Source organism: Sturnus vulgaris, chromosome 4 (genome assembly GCF_052056855.1).
Source record: "Sturnus vulgaris isolate bStuVul1 chromosome 4, bStuVul1.hap1, whole genome shotgun sequence".
NCBI lineage: Eukaryota > Metazoa > Chordata > Aves > Passeriformes > Sturnidae > Sturnus > Sturnus vulgaris.
The window spans coordinates 48,260,926-48,285,853 of record NC_142246.1 but is presented as its reverse complement, the minus strand read 5'-3'; the positions used below and the strand labels follow the sequence as shown (position 1 = coordinate 48,285,853).

The 24,928-nt window shown below is 39.3% G+C and overlaps 1 protein-coding gene across 1 annotated transcript in view; it reads right to left on the bottom strand.

Annotated features, from left to right (window-relative positions):
* The window catches only part of PAPSS1 (3'-phosphoadenosine 5'-phosphosulfate synthase 1), a 39,117-nt gene extending 21,411 nt beyond the window's left edge, over nucleotides 1-17,706 (bottom strand). The window contains exons 1-5 of the mRNA XM_014878338.2: nucleotides 17,376-17,706; nucleotides 9,276-9,390; nucleotides 6,150-6,385; nucleotides 4,655-4,793; nucleotides 2,481-2,599 (exon numbers count right to left, since the gene is read on the bottom strand). Coding sequence (XP_014733824.1) covers nucleotides 2,481-2,599; nucleotides 4,655-4,793; nucleotides 6,150-6,385; nucleotides 9,276-9,390; nucleotides 17,376-17,435 — 669 coding nt within the window. The 5' untranslated portion in view covers nucleotides 17,436-17,706. The remainder of the gene's footprint in view (nucleotides 1-2,480; nucleotides 2,600-4,654; nucleotides 4,794-6,149; nucleotides 6,386-9,275; nucleotides 9,391-17,375) is intronic.
* Between the last annotated feature and the right edge of the window lie 7,222 nt (nucleotides 17,707-24,928).

The window sequence follows — 24,928 nt, the reverse complement described above, 5'->3', positions numbered from 1 at the left end:
ACAGAGCATCCACAAATGCTCAAAGCAAATTGTTCTAATAACTGACCATCTTTATAGGAAAAGGTTTTTTGCCCCTATATATAATTTTAATCTCCCATATTTCATCTCTTGTGCTGCTCCTCATCCTACCCTTGTACACCTCTAAGAAAAGTCTTCATTAGTCTTCCCTATGTTCTCCCACTTGGATGACAGAAACTGCCACAAGAACTCCGTTAGTCTTCTCTTCTCCAGGCTGAACAAAATTCTACTTCCCCCTCAGCCTCGCCTTGTAGAGTGACATACTCCAGCCTCTGACCATCTTGGCGACCTTCTGCTCAGCTCACGGAAGCACATCAATGTCTGTTTTCTTCTGGGTGAAGGAGAAGGGCACAAACCTGGACAATGTATCCAGAAAAGATATTACAAGTGCCATATAAAATTGCAAAATTGCTTCTCTTGAGCTCCTGGATATGCTCTTGTTATTTACAGTAGAGCATGCAGATCATCTTCTCTGCAGCACAGGCACCCGTTCTCTTAATGCTGACAAATGCTTTTATAATGCCAAACAATTTATTTCATAGAATCAGAGAAGCACAGAATGGTTGGGGTTGGCAGGAACCTTAAGGATCATCTAGGTCCAACCTCCCTGCCAAGGGCAGGGACAACTTCCACTAGACCAGGTTGCTCAAAGCCCCATCCAACCTGCCCTTGAACACCTCCAGGGATGGGGAGTCCACAGCTTCTCTGGGCAACCTGTTCCAGTGTCTCACCAGGCTCACAGTAATGAATTTCTTCATGATACCTAATCTAAACTACCTTCTGTCAGTTTAAAGCCTTGTCCTCTCCCTAAATGCCCTTATAAAAAGTCCTGTTTCAGCTTTCTTATAAGACCTCTTGTTCAAAATACAGGAAATCTACAGAAATTATATTCTCAAGATAACACTGCATTAACATGGTCTAAAACAAGATGTGCCTGTTTAGCCTTACCTTGATTTCGTTGTCTCTCATTGAACTAAGCAACCACTGAGATGTCTTGCCATTCGTTATACTCTTATCTTCAAAGAAAAGGAAAAACTGCTAGATGTGCCTTAAACAAAGCTGACTGGGCTAGGAGCCAGCAGGCAGCACTGTGTACCAGTGCAAGCCTTCACGGATCATTATCTTGGCACTTGTGACAAAAGTTTCTACAGCTATGAATTGCTCTGAGCAGGAGGCACAGGGCCCCCACAGTCAGGAACTGCCACCTCTCATAGGCAGGACTTCTACACAGCTCTCCTATTTTCTTCCCCCCAAAAAATATGCAAATGGGGATTTGGGCAAAAATCTAGAATTCTCTTACAGTTTTCTTCCCTGTCTTATCTCCTGAGCAACCCTGAGCAAGCAGTCATCCATGAGGAGTTCTCTTGAAAATTTCAGTACAAGAGACTAAATCTCTCCAGACCTGTACTTACACAGAGGGTTAAAATTAACTCATGCTGGCTACATGATGAGGTCTTTTGCTTGTATCAACTTCAACACTTGGTGGAGCTTTACTCAAACTACTGTCTATACCCTAAATTTCCAAAACATCCAACTCATATAAAAAAACATGAGTTATTGTCTGCAAGAGTATCTCAATTAAAAAGAAATAGTTGTCTGGAATGTCATCCACTACCCACTGACTACAGATAAGAATGTAAGGAAACAAATTTCTTCCACATGAGGAATCTGGGGGTATGGTTTCAAGAGGATAAAGCCATCTCTTCACTACCTTCACTTTTAGTGTTGGGTTTAGGGTTTTTTTTATCTGTTTTGTTTTCCATGTGGGGTTTGCTGGGGGTGAGGTTTTTTAGATTGGGTAATGAGCCAAATCCACTTATCAGGCAACAGGAGAAGGCCCAGAGACTTCAAAACGGATGGTGTAGATTACAGGCATGAACAAGGAAAGAGATCTACCTTTTCAGAAGCTATGAGCCATAAACTCAATTCAGCTGTGTCAAGATCAGTTTTCTGAGCTGGTCATTACACAACTGCAGGAACAGTTTTACTAGTACAAGAAAAACAATGGAAACAAGGGAAAGCAGACACAAGTACAGCAGCTCCTATTTAAGTGAGATCAAATCACTGCACCCCTGTCTCTTCACATCCCCAGTATATATTAATTTGTACACTATAGAGGCAATGTGAAAATACAGACTCTTAAAAGTTGGTTGCTAGCATTTTTAAATCAGCATTCACTATTGGTTCTGTAACAACTGAGACAGCCTCCTCTCCCTTCCAGTTATTCATATTAATTAATTTTCCACTTGTCCAACTCTTATTTCACTTGGAGATAAATGCTGCGCAATGTTGAGGCTTAAAAAGGAAACACACAATAGGATAAGTTTAAAAGTTTGAATTGAAAGATGCATAAGCCTTTATGTATCAAAAACTGTCTTTGTTTTTCCCAGCACTTACATTACGATTACGGGTACAAATATTTGGAAAAAAAGTTTCTAAGATATGTCTCCATTTCTGCTCACCCTCTCTTGAAGAAGTTCCACAACTTGCTGTATACAATCATTCACATCACAGGAATCAGTTTTCAGCACAAGCTCTGGGGCTTCTGGTTTTTCATACTCAGAGTCAATCCCAGTAAAACCTACAGAACAGAAAACAAAAAACATTAGGTGACTTCTTCCAAATGATGACTTCATTTTAATGCTGTTCACAGACAGTTTTCTATATATAAATGAACATAACAGGCAAGAACATGGACTTTTAGTTTCCTTAATACAGGAATTCTTAGGGAAATCAGCAGTTTTTTTCTTTATCAGACTCTTTGTCAGCATCAAACTTCAGCATTCTGCAGTACATATACAGCACTTTTTGTTGGTGAAGCTATTTGATTTTTACTGTGAATAAAAAAAAGAGCACTGGCAGGAGAACTGTGCACATCAACCTAGAGTTAGTCATGCATCCACTTTCCTTCATGATCAGCTGATTGTTGCTCTTAAAAAATTATTAAAACATGAAAAAACATTATGAACATCCAGTATATATGTAAATTTACAGTAATATCACCAAGCAGTACTCCAAAGTAAGGAATTTCAACACCTTTTACATTAGTTTAGTTAATATACTCATCTCAAGATAACTGCTAATGTAAGATTGATGACTTTGTTTATTATAATAACTGTCACAGACTGTACAAGCTACCAGTGACACTTGTTCTGGCTTACTTAGCTTGCAATCTGCTTTGAAATTGTGGAGATTCTAACCACCAATGCATAAACCGGGAGGAAAAATCAAGCCCAAAGGCAAAGAGTAGAAGTGCTACAAGTCAGATCTGCGTCAGGAATACTAGCTGGGCTTCAATAACTCAACATTTGCATCCTCCACAAGTGCAAATGCAAACATTAGAACTCCAGTTTTTCGCTTTGGATTTAAATACCCTCAAAATCAGTAGTTTAGTTCCTCATGTAAGAAAAATATCAATTACTGCAGTATCCCATATGATAAAGAGAATTGCTTTTCCAAAACCTGTATACTTTAAAAGGATCTGATTCCAGGAGGAGCGGGAACAGGAGGCAAAGGAAGTGTCTCATTACCATTTCCAGAGAAAAAGAAGATAACAGTTGCTGACATTCCTTATAAACTGGCAAGTTTGTTTCATTTTTATCCTCCATATATCAGATAGGTCATAAGGTATAGCCACTGCTACACCCACTTGCATCTTGCCCAGGCACTGTTTACTTCACTGCCACTTCTTCAGGAACACAATTCCATTATGGGGCTTGCAAAATTAACAAAATATTAAGGATGTTCACAAAATTGGCACAAATAAGGATTCTGTACAGAACTGTATCTTTCTATAGTGTCAGCTCAAGACATCTTACTTCGATTTTGAACAAATCTTAGTTCAGCTTTCTTTATTCCTGGTGGTTGCATGAAATATTGTGTAGTACTAGAAGTATCAAAGAACCACTCATACAGAATGCCTTAGATTTCTTGAATTTTAGATCAGTTTGATTAAGGTGAATTCATACAGTATCTGCAAACTCCACCCCCGAAAGTGATTACTTTAAAACAACTGCTTTGCTACTATCTATCTGATGACAGACCTATCATCAGCCTCTGCAAACCGTAATGTAACACAGAGCAAAGCAGCACTTGAAACAATACTTGCAATGAATGATTGCATAGCTTTCTTTATTGCAGGTTATACTTAAACCTTGACCCGATGCTGAGAATAGGAAATAACGTTCATGGGCACTAGAATAGAACACAGATTTAAAAGTTAGTATCTTCAGAAGTGTTCTTAGTGGTCTACAGGTAGACAGTGGCCACGTTTTACTTTTTGGTAGAAAGTAGCAAGTTTTATTAATGCAGTTCTTTAAAGACCTTAGAAAGAATCAGGCTCTTTTTAACTAGCCAATGGACACACAAAGGAGACAAGACTAATCCTCAGTCATTATGTGTTTTCTGTTGTGTTTTTTGTGTGTGGTTAGCCACTTTTACCCTTTTGCTGTCCTACACACTTAACTAGTAAATTCTATGAGTTAGAAGTCAATTCCAATTTTCTTCTCAGTCCTGTCCTGAATACAGGATCTTTTTAAGGATGATAAACTCAGACTTGAGCACATCCACTTATGTGGAATCAAATTACACCAATGTTTCACTTATGCAGAAAGGATGTAAATACATCTAGGTTCACCTTTAATTTCTCCAGCCCTGGCTTTCTTATAGAGTCCTTTAACATCTCTCTGCTCACAGACATGCAACGGAGCATCCACAAATACTTCAAAAAAAGGTAAACTTGCCCCTTCATGAATTCGTCTGGCATTATTACGATCCTGGAAGAAAACAGAAGAAAAATCCTAAAAGTTTACCTCCACATATTTTTACTCGTTTTTGCCTTTGAAGTTCATTTTAAAGAAGCTGATAGCACAATGTAAACAAACTTTCAAAGATTGAAAATAGAAATGCGATTTGATTAACTGATGCCCTGCAAGCTACATCACTTTGGCTACAGTAGATCACATGGTAAAAGCTGACAGAAAGATGTGAGATATTTTACATTAAACTTGATTTATAAGAAAAACCCACAGCCAAACCCAGCCAATAGAGTGCAGGGTTTTCTATATCTATACATATATGTCTGAGGAATTCCATCTGCCCAGCTGAGTACAGCCGGGAGAAGGTGTTACCTGCTGCTCTTGATATAACCACCCTTCTCTCCCAAGCACCAGTTTTTCCCTACATTCCTTCATTTGACAAGACTTGAGTAGTCAAGATATTGTATTATTTGCATTATTTTATCATATTACTTTTATGGCTTGCCAAGCATTGGAACAATATTGGTGACTTTCATTGAGAGAACAAAAAAAGCCTTCCAAAATCCACTAAAATCTTCTCTTACTAAACATTGTTTATTAGTTATTTTTCTCATATCTAAAGACTTCTGTTTACTGTAGGGTTTGAGTTCCCCAAATTATTATCAGAAGAACTCTAACCAAAGAAATAACACATTCTCATGCTGTGAAACACCTAAGCTTAAAGTCCCTGGGTAATTCTTCAAGATACTTGGGTGTTCACACATTCTTTTTGTCTCTGCCCTCCAGGTTCTTATACACGGATGAAAACAGTCTTCACACAACAATGTGAAGGTGGATTTACACTAATTTTTAGTATTATCTAATGTCATGTTGTATACACATGTAATGAAGTAAATAGCACCTACAAGCAATTAAAACACTTTTCCCTTAAGTCATTTGGTAAAAATAAAGCTCTCACCATTCATTCACTAATGAAAAAAATGCTTTTAAAAGTGATTTACCTAAGTCTTCAGGTTAAGTGTACAGCTAGTCTTCATATTTATAAAGTACTGGAATCTACATGGATCAAACGAGATATTGCAACTTTAATAATCTTTCTTGGAACATCATTTGAGTTTGTTTGTAATACTAGAGTAATAATTCTCTCTAATGGATTGAAGGATAGTTCTAGTTATAGAACTAATGTAAACATGTTATATTTAAAATTAATATTTCTGTTTTGAGTAATCATCTCCATAAAGCACAAATGTCACCAAAAAAAATGAAATAAGTATTTGATTCTGGCTAAGTTCAGAAATGGATTTCTGTAACTAGGATTCTGAACGATATTTTGCATTTTTCCCTACATTTCATTTAGATGTTTTTCCCACTTACCTGAGCATAAGGAGAGATGAAACTAGTAATGCACACCAAACCAGCATCTGCAAACAATTTAGCAACTTCGGCAATACGACGCACATTTTCTTCTCTATCTTCTGGTGTGAAACCCAGATTCTTATTAAGGCCTTGGCGAATATTGTCACCATCCAATGTGTAACATGGAATACCATGGCATACTAAATACTCCTCCAGTGCCATGCTCACTGTAGTCTTCCCAGCACCAGATAGACCTAAAATATTCAATAATAATATAAATATATAAGCATAGCAACAAGTTAAGACAAGCTGTAGTACATGTATATTACGAAAATCCCAAAGTGACAGGCATCAGCAACAATGCCTTTTGGATAAGCTTACTTGGAATAGAAGACAAGTGGCTTTTACACAGGTAATAGGTAAAGAGAGAGTAAGGGAAAAGTGTGCAATTTGAAGCAGGTAAGCGTTTGGCCACAAGCTCTGCTGCTTCGTATAGAGATGATGCACTGAATTAGACACCACTGACTTGCTCAAGACACAAAAAACGGTGATGCTCCACTTACTGGAATATGTTAGCAACAAGGAAAATTATACTATCAAACTCTGGTCTAAATTAGAATTCTTTGGCAACAAACCTATGTTGACCCTAAAAAGTCCACTGTTCACTTTCAGTTGGAAATGTATTTAAATAATTTTTTCAGAGTAGATTTCAATTTATCTGGAGCACATGCTTCTGCTTATACCAAGAAGTCAATTCGTAAATGGAACACAAACTCAGATCTTCATCAGTTGACATTACCCTTAGAGTGAGGGGGAAAAGAAAAAGGGTAATGGTAGTACAAAAAAAAATGTAGCACTACTGGGTGAAGAAAAATGTTTTTATTAGTGGTGATTAATATTTATTCTAACTTTCAGAGAATGGAGAAAGCCAAAACAAAAAAAAAACCCCACACAAAACAGCAGCTTGGTGTTACTTCCAAGACATCTATGGCAAAGGAAAAGCGACCATGCTAAGAAGTGTGTCCTAAGAAAACCACGAAGTGCAAAGGAAACCTTGACGGTTTGTGAGGTAACTTGAAGAAAAGGAGTCATTGCATTGCTTCCTTTGGTGTCCATTAGCCAACTCAGTCTGTTAACCTCACCCCCCCACACTCAGGTGTTTTTTTTCCCTTTTTCTCCCTTTTGTGTGTGTGGGGGGGAGGCTGTGGTAACTTCACTGATGATTTCCCAAGCTGAATCAGCTCAGTGTTGAGCTGGGCAAGAGGTACAGTGTGTGCAAGGCAAGAGAAGGAACACAAGGCAGGAAACAGAACAGTCTTCTTTTGGCAACAATTAAGTACGTCCCCATAACAGCACAGCAGTCCAAAAGAAAATTTCAGCAACTTCATCATTTACTTCTCACTGATGCAGTCTTTGACTTGCCATTTTTGTCCCCACATCTAGCTTGCTATTCACTCAAACACTCTGTCTTTTCACACATCATTTGGTCTCCAACATGTAATTAATTGCACAAGTTAAGGTTATACATTAATGAATTTAAAAACATTCTTCAAGCTGACAAATCTTTAATTTACACTCTAAAAATTGCATATTATTTTACACATGAAAGCAATGTTTTTTCCATATTTTTTCTGAGTTCTTCAGTTTTCTTTACTAGGACCCTCTAAGTCAACATTCATTAAAATAGAGCTCTCAAATAAAGGTTACTTTGAAAAATGAAAAGTGATCCCTGAAAGCTCTTCCCATACACTGCCACTCCATGATTGCTGAGAAAGTGAGAGAATCTTGGAGTGTACCAATATTTCAGCTTTTATTCTAATAGCTATAAGAATTTTGAAACTCATGCTTGCACGATTCTAGAATGGTTAATATTGCTTACTTCAATGCCTACAGTAATTTTCACCCTTTCACATTACTGTTCAAACACCTTCAACAACCTAGCTTCCCACACACATTCTTGATATCTTACCACCACCACCCTCCTTCCTGAAAAAAAAAAAAGGAAATTGGGCATTAAGATTACATTTGTTTAAAAAGAACATTGACTAGAAAACATTGCCATGTAGATAACTGAGAAAACATTTTTACCATGACATTCTTCAAAATTAGATTAATGAATTACCAAAAGAAACAGAAAGGCAGCTCACCAGATCATTCATGCATTGAGAAAGAGGCTGGAGGTGTGTGATGGAAACAGCGAGAGAAAGGGCTCCATTATTTTTCCAAAGAAATATATGACAGCAAGTCACTGTATCAAATCTGCTTGGAATGGCTCTCAGCAGTTTGTTATCAATGACTGATTCACATTTCACACACATTTACTAACACTAGTGGAAATCAGTTTTACTTAGTGTAAATGTAGTAAGTTTCTAAAACTCTGTGAGGATCTTTTATGTTGCAATACAACAGCATTCTAAATGGTTTACAAGCCAAATTAAATGACATATTTTGCTATTTTTAAAATTCCAGTTTTAACTGAAAAAAAAAAAAACCAAAACTTTCCAGGAAATATTTTAAAGCTTCCAAAAACTTTGAAAGACAGAACAAAAAAAATTCCCTCACTGTTACGAAACAAAAAATGTCTTCCAGAATGTATTTACCTCCTCTATTTACAAAAAAACCCCACAAAGCTGATTTCAGAAATAACTGCCAAAATGTATTGCCTAAACATGCAATTGCTGCCCAATGGCACAGGTTTATGTTGAAATGTTATGGAAATGTCAAAGAGATAGGAACAATCCAAAGAGAAGAGGCTTTTACAGAAAAGATCCAGAAGTACAGACTCTTACAAAAAAAAGCTGCATTTCATTTCTAAATAGATAAAATGAACAGTACAAAGAGACAGAATTTGTTAAAATTAAAAGAAAGGGGAAAAAAAAGGCAACATACACAAAGAAAACCAGAATTAAGTAGCAGACAGTACCAAAAAAACAACCCTCCCAGAGCACTGAACAAAATACATTTTCAAGTTACTATATGTCCCAAAGCAATTTCCTGCTGGTCTACCTAAAAATAGTAATAAAATTGCATCAAGGTCTTAGATTTCACAAACATTGAACTTTGCATGCAAAAAAGAGCTACAGCTAAGTAGCTTTTCAAAGGAGTAACTAAAACGAAAGGATCCTCAGAAATCCACTGCTGTACCTGTTAACCAGACTGTGCATCCACGAAAACCACTTCTTGTTCCTACCACCTGGCCTCTCTTATTCCTGCTGACATGATGAGCTTGGTAGGTAACATTGGTTGCCCTTTGCATTCCCTGTAAAAGAAGAAGTTAATGAAGTCTTTGATAAACGGTGAGTTGGCAAAGCAAACAAATCCATCCACAGGCACAAAGAAGGTCTTGGAGACAGAAAAATGGAAGTAAAACCAATACCCATTCCACCAGCTCCAGCATGGATCCAAGGAGGCACAGGAAATTAGAACAGTCAGCCATAGACAACCACACCCCTTGTGCTACTTAGTGAATCTTGGGACTGACAGGTTAATCAACTACTACTTTCAAATAAACTTTCTTAAGAAAAATCAACTATAAAAAAGACAGATGAACTCCTAGAGCTGCTTGACTTGACTTCTATTCAAGTAATTTTAGAGATCTGCTTGGTAGAGCGCCATGGGATAAAGATCTGAATGGAACAGGGGCCCAAGAAAACTGGTTAATATTCAAGGACCATCTCCTCCAAGCTTAGGAGTGATGCACCCCAACAAAGAGGAAGTCAGGCAAAAATAGCCAGGAAACCTGCATGGATAAACAAGGAACTCCCAGACAAACTCAAACACAAAAATGAATCCTACAGAGGGTGGAAGACTAGGGAAAATGCAGGCTCTCTCTGTGTGGAAAAGGGAGACATGGTTACCTGAGACATGCAGAAAGAAGGCTGAGGCAGTCAACAACTTTTTTTGCCTCAATCTTCACTGACAAGTGCTCCAGTCACACCACCCAAGTCATGAAAGGCAAATGGAGGAATCAGGAGAATGAAGAGCCATTGCCCAAAGTAGGAGAAGAACAGGTTTGAGTCCATCTACAGAGCCTGATGCTGCACAGGTCCATGGGACCTGATGAGACACATCCACGGCCCCTGAACAAACTGCCAGAGGATATGGCTAAGCCACGATCCATCATATTTGAAAAGTCACAGCAGTCTGGTGATGTTGGAAAAGGAGGAACATAAGTCCATTTTTAAAGAGGAAAGTAAGGAAGACCGGGGCAACTACAAACCCACTTCTCTGCCCACCAAACTCAGTCTCACTTCTCTGCCCACCAAGATCATGGAGCAGAAGCTGCTGGAGACTATGCTAAGACACACAGGAAAAAAAGGAGGTGATTTGTGACAGCCAACTTGGCTAAATCATGCCTGCCAAATTTGGTGGCACTAGCTCTTTGGCTCATTTTAACTCCTAAGAGGCTTTTCATTGCAAACTATGCATGTCTCTTCCAAATTTCAGTTAAGCAAGTGCCTTTACATATGGTATCATCAGTCTCCAGGCAAGACATAGTTATCATAGATTCTATCATAGATTCTAAATGTTTAAAGAAAGTATCATTTCAAGGAAATCTTTTTAAAGAATTTGTTTTAAAATATGGGGGGTTTTTATATAATTTTAATTAAATAAAGCTGGTTGCTGAGTTTCTTAAAACTTATCATCATAATAACCTGCTCTACAAATATATTCAGTAAGATGACCCTGCTGTCAAACACATTTTACAACCTAAAGTGAGAGGGCCCACAGTAGGATCAGCCTTGGCATCATCTCAGACCTTAATGGTATCTGACTATATGAACTTTGTTTGTGAAAGATTAAGACCTTAGATTGCCAGACCACGCATGAACAATAAAACAAAAAGGAAAACTTTAAAAAAAGAGGGGAGGGCGTAGGGGATGAGCAGAATTAGTGGTATCTGTAATGCTGCTTTGGCTTCCCTTGCTTGCAAACATATTGCACTACCTTCTTTTTTATCACTGTATCAGTGCCAGTTGAAAAAGAAACCACTCAGTATATTTAATATAAAAGAAAGTAGAGACTATATTCCTCTATGGTGTACTAGCAAAAAGCTGTTAGTAGTTTCAGAGAGATACACCACAAAGTAGAATTAACAAAAATATGGTATCTATTTGTGGCTTCAAGGACTGCTGCTACATCACTATTCTATTCAAAGGTTTATCTATAACTTATTTGGAAATCATGAAGTTGTGTGATTGTATTGATAGCATAGGGTTAAAATGTTTCTAAAAATCATGGGAATTGCATACAATAGATTCAGGGGGGTGGAAAGGAAGATTGGGTCTGGTAGGCCTGGAAAAGGGAACTAGGCCCTGGGAACGAATATTGAGCTTTGTTTTTTCTAGATCATGTGAAGCTACACCTGTGTAATCATCATATGATAAATTATATGATTGTAAAATGTAACGATTGTTTGATAATTGAATATGATTATTGTTTAATCGTAATAAGAATCATGAGAAACGATGTAATCGTAACAAGAATCATGAGAAAGAATATTTGGGGGGGGGGCTAATGAAAATTACAAGAATACATACTTGGATAAGATCAAAGTATACAATAGAACAATATGGGTTTAATAATTAATATATAGTTATATAACAAAAAGGGTATAAAAACATGTTCATCTCGGATCCATGCCAGAGTCAGATTTGGGTCTGCACCCCTGATTCCCAGAACTCTTCAATAAAGCACCTGCATATAATCATTCTGTGATTATGTGTTTCCAATGCTAACAGTATGTCCTCACTTCTATACACAGCTGGGCTCATAGTTAAAAGAAACAGAAGCTTAAGGTAAGAACCTATCTTCAGATTTTAAATACAGTAACTCTGTAATTCAGTGGTGGCAGTTCAGCAACTAAAATTAGATGAACACTGAATATCAACCAGGAATAAATCACAACCTACAAACAGGTTATACCCATACAGAATGAAGTTATCCTTGCTGATCATGCTACCTTCAAATACTTGATCTCTTAAAAAAAACCCAAAAACTGTTTTGTGCAAAAAGTCATTGCAATATAGTTGACTAAAACCAAAAGTCAAAAAGTCAAAAAATCAAAATCTTTCTTCTTATAGTAAGAACAATTATGCACGACATAAAATCGGAGATCTCAGTGAGCAAATGCATAAACTGCAGAATTAAAACCAACAAAAATAATCGAAGTGCTTCAATTAAAAATATATAGTGCATAATGAATGTACACAGCCATTCAAACAAACACAGTAACAGCTACATTCTCTCTCATTAATTGCAGGTGTACTGTATGGTACCAGGCACTGGATAAACAGTAATCTCAAAGCACAAATCCCATGACACTGTCTCAGTAAGCTCTCTTACATTAAGACATAAACCCACACACACTTTGCTTTTGAACCCTGGCAGCGAGTCTATTATCAAACTCATACATTGGAGGTCAAATGTCTCATTCAAGGAAACCTCTTCCAGTCCACATTTCATAAATTACATCAGTTTCCTCTCTTTTCCAGAACAAAGAAAGCAGCAATGAAACTAATCGGGGTATTACGCTAGGTTTACAAAACACATTAAACCCTGAGGAAGCAGGCTGGAGGGATTCTTAAAGTCGTGAAAAAGACACAACTTTTATGTAAAAAAGTATTAATATCTACTTAGCAGAGATGAGAAATCACAGCAAGGAGAAGGCCATGCTAGAGCACAAGCCACATATGTGCAGTAGAGCAGCCAGCAAGCTGAGCAGGGGGACAATAATCTACCTGTACTTCAGAAGAAGGCACCTAAGACTAAAGGTTAAAGTGTCCAAAGAGGCTGCATGCACTCAAAAACACACCAACCAGGCACCAGCTGCCCCACCTGTGGTATCTGTGTACAGATACACAAACAGGACAGTTCAGTACTAATCCTGGGCAAAGCAGTACCCAAATACCCCTTATCTTCCAATAGAAAACAATTTCATAGAGGTGCTCTAAAAAGTTAATAATTTAGCAAGTCATTCTCTGTTGCTGAATAAAAGAAAAAAAAAAAAAGGTACTTCCCTACTTTTGTCCACTTTCCTATTAAATAATTTGCTTCCATATGATTTGCCCACATCACTGAGCATAAATAGCTGAACTAAAGCTGAATTAAAAATCCAGGTTTTTAATTACCGTCCCTGACATACACACTTACTACAAATATTGATATGGCAGAAAAAAATACTCACTGGCACATAGTATTTGTGCTCTTAAACTATTTAGTCAGTCTTCAAATTCAATTCATAAACTTTGATGACTATCCACTGATGAAATTAAATGACCAACCAAAATTATACCAGACATAAAGAACAGCCATTTCCTTTTACACTATATCAAAGCATCACTCACCTTGGAGATTTACATTAACAATGTTAAAAGAAATTAAACATAAGAAAGCATAGAATAGAAAAATTCAATGAGATAAGCGAGTACTCTTTGAAAAAGCTGTTTTAGAATTCTAAGCCTAATTACATTCACTACAGTAGTCACTTGAAAGGACACACTACATTTTTGTAAAAGGGCTAATGAAAAAAGGGCATTAATCACCAACGTTTATCTGCTTTTCTAACAGCCATTGGATATTTCCACTCTGACATCCCCACAAAAATATGTCTTCCACCCTGCAACACTGCTTCTGCGTTATGTAGACAAACATTTCATCTTGATATTTTGCCTCCTACTTCACCACGTTAAACAGAAATAGTGCTTCAGTTAACTGTGTTTCATTATAGCAGTAATGTCAGCTGAGAATGCTGGCATATTCTTTTCTTCTCTCCCACTATGCTGGTTAGTTTCTCACATGAAATCAAAATTGCTCTAACAGGCAAACACCTTGGTATTGAAGTAAAAAAGGGGTACTAAAGAAATCCTTTCATAGATGCCCACTGGGGAGCTGCAAAGCTAAAGAAGAAAGGATAACTCCACAGTTTACTTTCTCTGTCATGTAGGTAAATTTTAGCTTTGCAGGTAGTTGACCCAAGGAAATGAATCACTACAGACACCTTGGAACCACAGGAACAAAAGAAAGAAAGATAATGGGGGTCAAAAGGATATACTAACTCTGTCAACTTCTCTATGTACAGACTTCTGAGATTACACCTTTTTTTTTCTTATTTTTCTTGATGTTTTGCCCAGTTACATCTATAACTTTTTTATTGCCAAAGCCAAATCAGACTATCAGTGCCAAACACCTTTGATGCAAGAACACAGACAGGCATCCAGACGACAGAAAGCAAACTCAAGTTGTAATGCCCACATCAAAAGACAGCCAAAATAAGAGATTATTGTTTAATTGTTTTATGGTTAACAGACAGATGACATGTACACCAGCATAAGCTGAATTTCTTCTTCCTTACTTCCAAGCAACAATGAAATATTGTACTTATGTGATCAGTATCAAATTTTAAATTTTCACAAAGCAAGACCTCTGGGGAAGGAAGTAAATCTTTCCATGGCAAGCTGAGATTCCCCAAGCAGAAGCACCAACTTGGGACTGCTTGAGGCTGGAAGTATCAGAAAACAGACATGATTTCCATATAAACCACGTACACTGAAGAAACTATGATTATTTTCATATCCTTCTGCTCTAAGATGACAGTGTTGGTTCCCCAAGCTAAGAACTCCTATAAGCTAGCAAAAGCAACACAAGCAGCCTCCCTTCTGAAATGCACTCTTACTTCCAATGCCTTTCTCATATCCCAGTCATTTTAGGTCATTAGTTAGCTTGCTCACCATGTGCCTCTTATAAACTAGGAATTCCCTGATAACAACACATTTTTATTTAGTATTCAACACTGATAACCAAAGGGTAGTTTTCTTTTTTTCCCTGCAAAGTGTTCTGCTCAATAGCCAAACAGCAACTCAAGCACATGGAACAGTGCCCATTTTTTTTGTCTACATACAAATACAAGCAAAGAAAACAGACATGGTTCCAACACAAAAATTCAGCTACCACATAGGTTATACCTACATATTTTTATGAGATTTCAGGATTAAAAACTATTTGTCAGGAATACCTTCTGTTAGTTACTTTCTCAAATTCTGATTTGAAAATCTGTGCTTTGATTCAGACAAGTGTGCTTGGGAAGGAAGGGTAAGCCCAGAAATTATATCTGAGCAATAATATATTTTAGTCTTTTAAAAACTTAACAATTCTTAATCCATATTCTGTCATAGCCTATGGCACTACATTTTCTCCCATCTACATCAAGAATTCTTATGTGGATCCTTACAACAGCCCACCAGAAAGCAGTTTGCCACAGTGATACCAGCACAAAAAGGCACTTCCACATCTCTTCATAAAGCACCACCTGAGCTGACAAATGCATGCTCTCCTGCCATTGACACAGACTAGCTCCCTTTGCCAGGTGCTCTAAAGCTGTGACAACTTGAAAGATCACAGCAGCAGAAACCACCCAGAATCTTCTCCAGTACCTGTGGACACGTGACATTCGGTGCTAAAGATATTATTAAGGAGTGTGTCTTTGCTTTCCACCTGCTGCAGTACCAGTATGACCAAAGACAGAGATAGCTCATTGATCAGTGCTAGAGGGGACTCACTGGCTGGCATCAGAGGGGAAGGATAAAAAATGAAAGCAGAATTACCCTACTGAATATGGTCTCAGAAACAAGAATTGGAGCAAGTTATCATTTGGAGTCATCTGCAAAGTGACACAACAGCTCAGTCGTGTTAGGAATCCAAGCCACTCTAAAGAAAGTGTTCCACACGTCTCCCTATCAAGCCATGTTTTCCACACTTAATGGCAGTGTCTGTGGCTATGCTGTGCTCTGTTAATGGAGAGTAACCATTTGCTGTGCTCAGAGGTGGGCTTGGCAGAGGCATTTCCACAGGCAGAGGTGTATTTTGAATAGCACTGAAAGCACAGAGAAATTCTGACAGACAGGGCTCTGCCTTACTCTCCTAGGGGCTGCCAATTCCATCAGGGTAAGTCGCTTTGACTTTGCTCTCAGCTGAACAGATGCAGAGCCAGAAGTGACAGAACATTTGCCTGCGGAGCATGTGAATCAGCAGCATTTTTGTTCCTGGTGAAGCTTACTGGTTTATAAAGAGCATTTCAGTTAAGGTCTTCCGAAGAAAAAGGAAGAAGTGGAAGACTTCCTCGGCTTGCCACGTAGCATAGAAAAGACTGCCAACCTCAACTGAACTCAACAAACACTTAATGTCTGTTGAATTTCCCTGGTTCGGACAAATATATCTGGACTTTGCTAGTGACTAAGGAAATGATACAGAGTAACTTTTGCATTCGCTTTGTTAACCCCACGCAGGCATAGTCTATTTCACTATCTTCTAAACAGATGATTCCGCTTTTTCCTAGTGGAAATTGAAAGAATGTAAATTGCCAATTACTCTCTTATATAAACAAGTTTGAGCTTGTACATAATGGAAGAGGCTTGGACAGGCACAACATCTACCGAAGTATGACAGCAACTTCCCCATTTTTCAGGCAACAGCTGCTTTGTTCAGGAAAGCTGTGGCCTGCACTACTCACACCAAGACTTCAAAGACTGATTTACACTCTTACATCCGTATCAAATGTTTTCTGGATCTTACGTCTTGCCTGTTTCAACTCAGCACTGATTGAAAGAAATACTTTCTTTTTCATTTCTTTTCGCTTGTCTTGCATCATCAGAGGTATCAAATGTTCTCAAAGGCCTGCAGTGTCTCTTCTAAATAGCTGCATTTTGGGCTTTGCTGTAAACTGATCTTCCCCCATCTTTCTGAACAAGAATGAAGGCTTTGGTTAGATTTTTTTAAGCTCTGTCTCGACAGTTTTCCACATAACACCCGCCATACAAAGAACCCCAGTCTTTGGCCAACCCCGGTTTATGAATGGCTACATTGTACATCGCATTCTTAAGTCTTCCTTCTTCCAAAAAGCTGGAAGCCGAGGGCTCAAGGCGGAAGAGGCAGGGATGAAACCTACAGACACCGGCTCCTCCGCGGAGGGGCTTCCTTGCTCACAGCCGCCCCGGGCCGCCCCGCGGGGCTCCCCGGCCGCGCTGCCCTCGGGGCCACGGCGCTGCCGCTCCGTGACCGGGCTCGCGCCGCCGCGCCCCCCGCCCCGCATCGCTCCCGGCCCGGGCGGGGAGCGCCGCAAGGAGCCCCCCGTGCCGGCTGCCGCTGCCGCCCACTGCCACATCAGCATGGCGCTCGGCCGCTTCTTCCTCCCCGCTCCTCGGCCCCCGCACGCCCACCTGCCCACCAGCGCACCGCCCGCCCACTCACCCAGCTCGGCACCCTGTTGCTCAGCTTGACTTTCTTGCACTGGCTCTCGGGCAGCTCCATGGCCGCGGGGGCACCGAGAAGAGGAGGCAGGGGAGGAGGACGCGCCTTCCCTACTGATGCTCGGCGAGGACGAAGCCGCTGCCGCCGAGGAGCTGCCGTCTGCGCACTGCCGCGACTCGGCCAAAGGTGGTGCAGGGAGGAGCCGCGGCCCAGCAGCCGGAGGGAGGGACGGAGGGCAGGAAGGAGGGAGGGAAGGAGGGAGGGAGGCGGCTGAGGGGGGAGGGAGGCGGCTGAGGGGAGAGGGAGGCACGGCGGCCCCGCCACGCGCCTGCGCCGCGCGCGGGGGGAGGGGGGGGGGAATGGCCGCCACTTCCGCCTCCTCCGCCTCCTCCTCCTCCTCCTCCTCCTCCTCCTCCTGCTCTGTTACCGAGCCCGGCGGTGTCCCTGTCCCTCTCCTTGTCTCTGCCCTTGTTCCTTCCCCTGCCCCTGTCCCTGCCACCCCTCGCGGCCCGGCCCTGCGCCCACGAACGCAGCTCACTTCATTCAAGAGGGCATAGTCCTAAACTATGACGAAAGGAGATAGCCTGAAGCTACGCTAGGGGAGGTGTGGATTGGACGTTTGGAGGAATTTCTCCACAGTAGGGGTGATGAGACACTAGAATGGGCTGCCCGGGGAGCGGATGGAGTCACGGTCCCTGGAAGTGTTCAAGGAAGCACTGCATGGGGCACTTGTACCGTGGTGTGGTTGACGAGGTGGCGTTCGGTCACAGGTTGGGCTCGATAATCTCAGAGATCTTTTCCAGCCTCGTCAGTGGTGTCCTTCCCACCCGCTCTGCACTACAGCGTTCCTCGGCCGGCATAGCGGAGATGGTCTCTCTTGAGCGTGTCCTCCCCACCTTTTCCACTTAATGTACAGAGGAGAGGCTGCTACGCTCCTTGGGAAAAGCTCGGGACGAGGAATGTGCGAAGTGGCTGTCACATTATTCCGTGACAAAAATTTCTCAAACAAACAAAGCTCATCCCGTGCTGCTCTCTAGGAAGTGTCTCTTACTCTGGATTTAGAACCAGAAGTTCTTAGGTTCTTAGTTCCAGAACGGAACTGCTTTAGCAGTTGGGTGCTAATCTTAAGGTGGAGACAATGCCATGCTAACAGGATTTACTGGCATTTACTGTATAAATATAAGTCCATTTACAATAGTTCAAGAAAGGAAGTATTTTAGCACTTAAGTATTATGGGTGGAAATGGTGCTGTAATCACAGGAGTTGCATTTATTGTAAAAACCATTTAAAGCCATTCAAAGTCTGGAACTTATTTGCTCACTGACAGTTTAAACAGGAAATAAAAAGGCTTTCTTTGTGGATCAATGGATCAACTCCTGCTATATCAGAAAGGCATCCTTCCAAAGAAGGTGTTGGCTTGAAAGCAGGCATTAAATCCTTATGCAAAGTAGATAATGTCTCTGAAATCAAGAAAAATACTTAGAAATGCTTTCAGGCAATTTGAAGGTCTGATGGAACTAATACAAAGTAACTTAAGAAATTTTAAAATTGCAGCTATTTATTTAGGCTTGACTTCAACGTTATACCACATTGCCCTGCAAGTAACTGTTCAACAGATGGTTTCTGGCTGTAGTCTGATCATGACAAACAATGGCAAAGCCAGGGCAAAATCTCCCATGCAATGCACTCCCAGTTATGGAAAGAGAACCAGCACACTGCTGTGGAACAGTGAGTTGAGAGCTTCCACCTGCTGACTATTCAGTTATGGCTAGGGTGTGCTCGTTTAGTGTGCTTTGCACAACATTGTTTTACCTGGCTTAAGAGTAATTCTCCGTGTTGTTTATGGTCACATTATTTTTTTAAATTCTACTGTTACTTTATTCTTATTGCATAGGTATAGGTCAGTACTGTTCATTCTGCACTCTGAGAGACAATAATGGGAAAACAGTAGTTCACAAGAGTTCTAAGTTATATCCAAAAACAAAGGCAGCCCACTTAACTACGCAGCAGTGATTTCCAGTGATCAGGTCCATTTGGCTCCCCTGTAATACTCACACATGGGAGGATTTTCTTAATGGTCTGGATAGTTTAGCCTTGGTCAGCTGTTTGACAGCAAGAAGTTCTATCCATCACAGGATCTTTTCTGCTACATACTTTCTAAAGAAATGATTTAAAGGTTGAGAAAACAAGGCGTTTAGCACTGGTGAAGTTTTAGGCAATGGTATTTACAGTTTGAAAAACCACAAGAGAAGAAAATGCAGTTGTATTGATCAGCATATATACACAATACTGCCCAAACAGACTGAAGGTGAGGAGCTGCATGGTGCCTTCCAGAAACTGTTGAAGAAACCCTGATGAATGAACTATATACAAGTGAAATGTGAAGTATGTTTGCAAATGTAGACACTAGTGGTCAGACAGATTACATAATCTTAGAGGTAATAAAAAAGCATTTCTGAACAGCAATTCCTAAAATAAATCACCTTTTATGATTACACTAACATTCTAAAATAACGTATACATACATCTGCATATATATAGAATAGTAAAATATTATAGTAAAGGCACACACTTGGATGAGGAATATCACAAGTAAGTCTGGAAGGGACCACTGGTGGGCTCGTCTGGTCCAACCTCCCTGTTCAAGCAGGGAGCACATGGCACAGGATTGCACCTAGATGTTTCTTGATCTCCAGTAAGGAGACCCCACAACCTCTCTGGGCAATCTGTTCAGTGTTCACCTGCACAGTAAAGAAGTTCTTCCTTATAGAATCAGAATCATAGAATGGCTTGGGTTCGAAGGGACCTTAAAGATCATCTACTTCCAAGCCCCCTGTGATGGGCAGGGACACATTTCATGGACCAAGTTGCTCATATTCAAGTGGAACTTCTTGTGCATCAGTTTCTGCCTGTTGCCTTGTGTCCTAGTGTTTGACACCACTGAGAAGAGCCTGGATCCATCCTCTTGGCACCCTCCCTCCAGATCCGGTAAGACTGAGGAGGACCTCTCTTGAGTCTTCTCAAGACTGAACAGGCACAGCTCCCTCAGCCTTTCCTCCTCATAAGAGTGGTGCTCCAGACCTTTGACCAACGTAATAGCTCTCCACTGGACCTGCTTCAGGAGCTCCATGTCTCTCTTGTCCTGAGGAGCCCAGAACTGGACACAGAACTTCAGATGTGCCTCACCAGGGCTGAATAGAGGGGCAGGATCACCTCCCTCAACCTGCTGGCAATGATCTTCCTAACGCAATATATCCGACAATGACCAACTTTTACATATTTTACAGAGGTTAATGTCACAAGCATAGGTCACATTTCATTTCAGCTCTTGTCAAAGCTGTTTCAGTGGAAATAGAAATGTAATTTTATTGTACCGAAGTTTGACATGTAAGTCCATCCATTGCTGCCCACACATTTTGCCTCTTTAATGTCTTAACTTCAAACTATTAAAGAGGGAGGTGAAAAGAGCTTTCTTTAAACATAGGAAGCAAATATATGCTCATTTATATAAAGATTTGGGGAATTAATTCTTTGCCTATGAATTCTCTGTAAGGTAATGTGTAAGTTCTCAGGACTATTAAGGGGTAAGTTCCAATTCCACTTTCCTGAAATCTTCCATGATGGATTGATTTTGATATCCAAGTCAAGTATTTCCTGAATTTCAAAAGCAAATTTCTGTGGGAGCAGTTAGTGAAATTCAGGTCAATATGAATTTCTGCTATTTCTTAATCTTCATCCAAGCTGAATTCAAAAACTGTTCTCATGATAGTGCTCTTGCAACCCTCTCTATGGAAATAATAGAGCTGGCCATGGAGCTAAGGCTGAGCCCTTGCTAAATTTTAAATTCTGCTCAGAGAATGAAGGCAGAATTGAGCTAAAAGATCATGAGCTATATTTCTGGCTAGTCTGAACCCCCAAAAAGAAGACCTACTCAATCTCTGAAAAAAACACCAGGATTTAGTATCCTTGAGTTGACTTTGATGCTGAATACTTCTGTCAAAGAGCTACTCTATAAAATAATGATAATAAATTTGGATTTAATGTCTTGCAGGAGCAACAAACCCAAAATAGCCACTGATTTTGGGCTTAGCTTCAAAAAAGGAAATTACATTAAAGTTGAGTTGTTAAAAATGAAGTACTAGAATCTTCATAGCCAGGACAGGGACTAGTTGAAAAAACTACATTGGATTTTGATATGAAGGTTGGGAAAAAAAATAATCTGTGAGCACAGATGAAGTTTTAGGCAAAGCACTCTACATGCACGTAACACCCCTGAAGAAGGACTCTCAGCCCAGAGCAAATTGTACACACAGACATGACAGACCAGACCATACACAGACATGCTGACCAAACCAACTCAGGGAAATCCTTTCAATTCTGCATAGGTCTAGTCACACAGAAAATAATTTTCTGCTGAGTTAGCATTTGCATAGGCAATTATACTATCTAATATCAATCAATCCCAAACATATAATAAGAGTCCCAATGTGTATAATTTAAAATTACTGAGGAGAGAGACACATGGTGCCATACAGTTTCAATCTCCAGTAAAATCTGAGCAGCCGATCATATTAAGAACAAGACAAAAAGATTTCTTCTTAGGTTATATTCCAAAGAGATGTGCAAATTTTCAGTGGAAAAAACAGCGTTTCAAATAAAAAATATTTAATTATAATACTAAAAAAATAATTGTCTGATACTTTTTACTACAGTGTTTCACCAAACAGAGATAAATCAAGCTGTTTCAACAGAAATAAATCAAGCTTTAGATGTTCAAAAATATTGGATATTAGAAAAATATATTTTGAGTAGCTTCTAGATATCAATTCTAACATAAAAAGAAGGTCTGAATTAGACTTGACTACAGACTGTAGACAAAGTATTCTCTAATACTTTGATTTAATGATTAAAGACTGACCATCTACTTATACATGACTTCGTATACAAGGCAAGAAATACCCTATCTATAAATATTACTTTTAAGATGCATGTCCTCTTATTTCTAGGAAGAAAAAAAATTATTAATGAAGCATTCTCTAGAATCTACCTACTGTCATCACTTACTTAAAATGAATGAGAAATTAGGGGAGAAGTTACTTTAATACTGGAATTGATCCTCTGGTAAGCATCCTGATCAAATTGTGATGACATCTCATGCTCATCTACAGATCTATTCTTCTTTTTACTTTCAAAATACCCAGACCACTACAACTCAGGTAGTCATACAGGCTGTCCACAGTTTTGCTCTTTTTTTCTTTTTTTGAGAAAAAAACCCTTCTTCAATGTAGATTATGCTGCCTACATAAAAAAGGCTCATCACTGTTCTGTCAGCATAGTTTCCAAACTCTATTTCTCACAAAAATCGTTCTTCTTTTGGCACTATTCTAGTAAGAAAGAATTTCAGAATGCCTTCTAAACAGATTAAACATTTTGTTCAAGTTCCTCTCAAGTATCTCTCAATACTGGAAGTAGGACTATGAAACAGTGTCTAAAGGCTTTTAACCATAAATTCCTTATTTACTGGTCTTCTGTAGAAGGTGCTGTTCTTCCTCTGTTACCAGGTTTGTGTAGTAGAAAAGATAACTATCGAAAACTACCTGAGATTAACAAAATTATCATGCGGATACTTCACCTATAATGTAGCTTAGGTTGCAGATATGATATGCTCATTTACATCCAAAATAAAATATAAGAAGTCCTGTATAACAACCATAGTTGAGAAAGACGAGAAAAGAGGAGATATTTCTCAGAACCTATTTTCTGTCTTTAACAAAAGCTTTTAATAAAATATTTAATATCGTTACTGATATGCATGTCCAGCAGAAAAATCCGGCCCAACTGTTTAAAGAAGCCACAGAAAGATCAGCAAAAATGCTGATAAAACCCCTGAGTGATGAGAATACCATTTGTTTTCTGACATATTGCATAATGTTTAACTCAGACTTCTTTTCATGTCCCACAATACTGAGGATTAGAGCTCTCTTCCCAATTATACTGCAAGTATTACATTTGCTGAGTTTGTTCTTTAGACAGATAAGATCACTCTGAGTGCCATCTGTATTCAGAATTAAGTGGTCTACTTTGGCCAGCAGTATAGTGGCCCTTTTCAGGTAATACAGTGAAGCTCAACAGAGGTTATCAAGGTAACGGAATATACTCAAGGCTGTGTTGGACGACAGAAGGGTGTGTCTGACAAATTTCAAAGAGGCTGAGGGAGATTTCAAAGATTGAGGGAGGCGCTGACTAGCAAAACCAGCAAGCGACAATGCAGGTGCTAGAACTCTGGCTTAAAACTCGTGCAGAGTTCCCAGGGCTCACTGTATAAAGTGAAATAAAATATGCTTTTAACAATGCCAGAGATAGAGAAAAATTTCATAATGCATTTTTGAAAGAAAATTTATTCTCATGCTCTGTATTTCACAAAAAATGCTCATCATGTTCTGAGTTGGCATTTCAACTGCTGTAAAAGCTGCGATGAATGACCACTAGAGGTCATTCAATGAATAAGAAATAATTCAGGCTTTCTGTTGGGTGATTTTCTTACTTGGGGTTTATTTTATTTTGTTCTTTGTCATTAACAACAAAAAGAATTAACTTTACAAGAGAGATAAGCACTACATTTCTGAAGATAAATGACTATACGTGTGCTCTGTAGGTACACAGGGATTTTAGGTAGCCCTATGTCACCGCTGACACTTTCACAAGTGCTATTGAATTTGATTGGGAACTAGACATACACTTAGAAACCTGAATACTTTCCTCTGTGCTCCTCTGTGTATTTAGGTAATTAACACCAAAAAAATCCTAATTCCAGTGTTCAAAACTTTAAAAATATTTGTCTGTGTGACAGATGTCTTTTTTCCATATGACTTGGTCTATTTTGAATTTAGGTATATAGTCAGCCTGTCTTTGGCAGACACAAGATAGGAAAAGTGCATTGTTTATTTAAACAGGAGTAAAACTGATAAACTCTAGACAGAGGGACCTCTAGTAAAGCAGAACTAAAGACAGTATAACTTTGAAGGTGTTTTCTCTATTCCTATTAAAGCCTTTGTTCAACATTAGGTGGGGGCAAAAAGTCTTGTGGCAAATTTGTAAATAAGCTAAACCTGGTGGGATCTCTGAAGTAGGAGTGGAACAGAAGAAGGTTATCAGGCAGGAAGATTAGAAGTTGCTTAGGGAAGACAACAAGAAGAATGAGCAGTTACAGCTCCTATCAGACGAGCAAAAGATAAAGAAGTTATATGAAACAGTTCTTATCCTAAAGCCAAAGAAGGACCAGCACTTTTTAGCTATAATCCTAGTAGGAGACACAAGCTGAGAATGAAAGTGAATGTGAGCTATAAGTTTGTTTTCTTAGGAATGAAAACATACAGAGGACTTTCATGCCTGTCAACAATGTCAGGACATAAAGTCCCCAGGACATGTGTTTTTGCCAAATCACAACTGCTGAACAGGAAGTTCCTTCTAAGAGTAGATGGCTTTCAATTTAAGTAAATGTATTGTATATAAATATTTGCAAAGTAATTTCTAATTTCTCTCTATTATTGAAT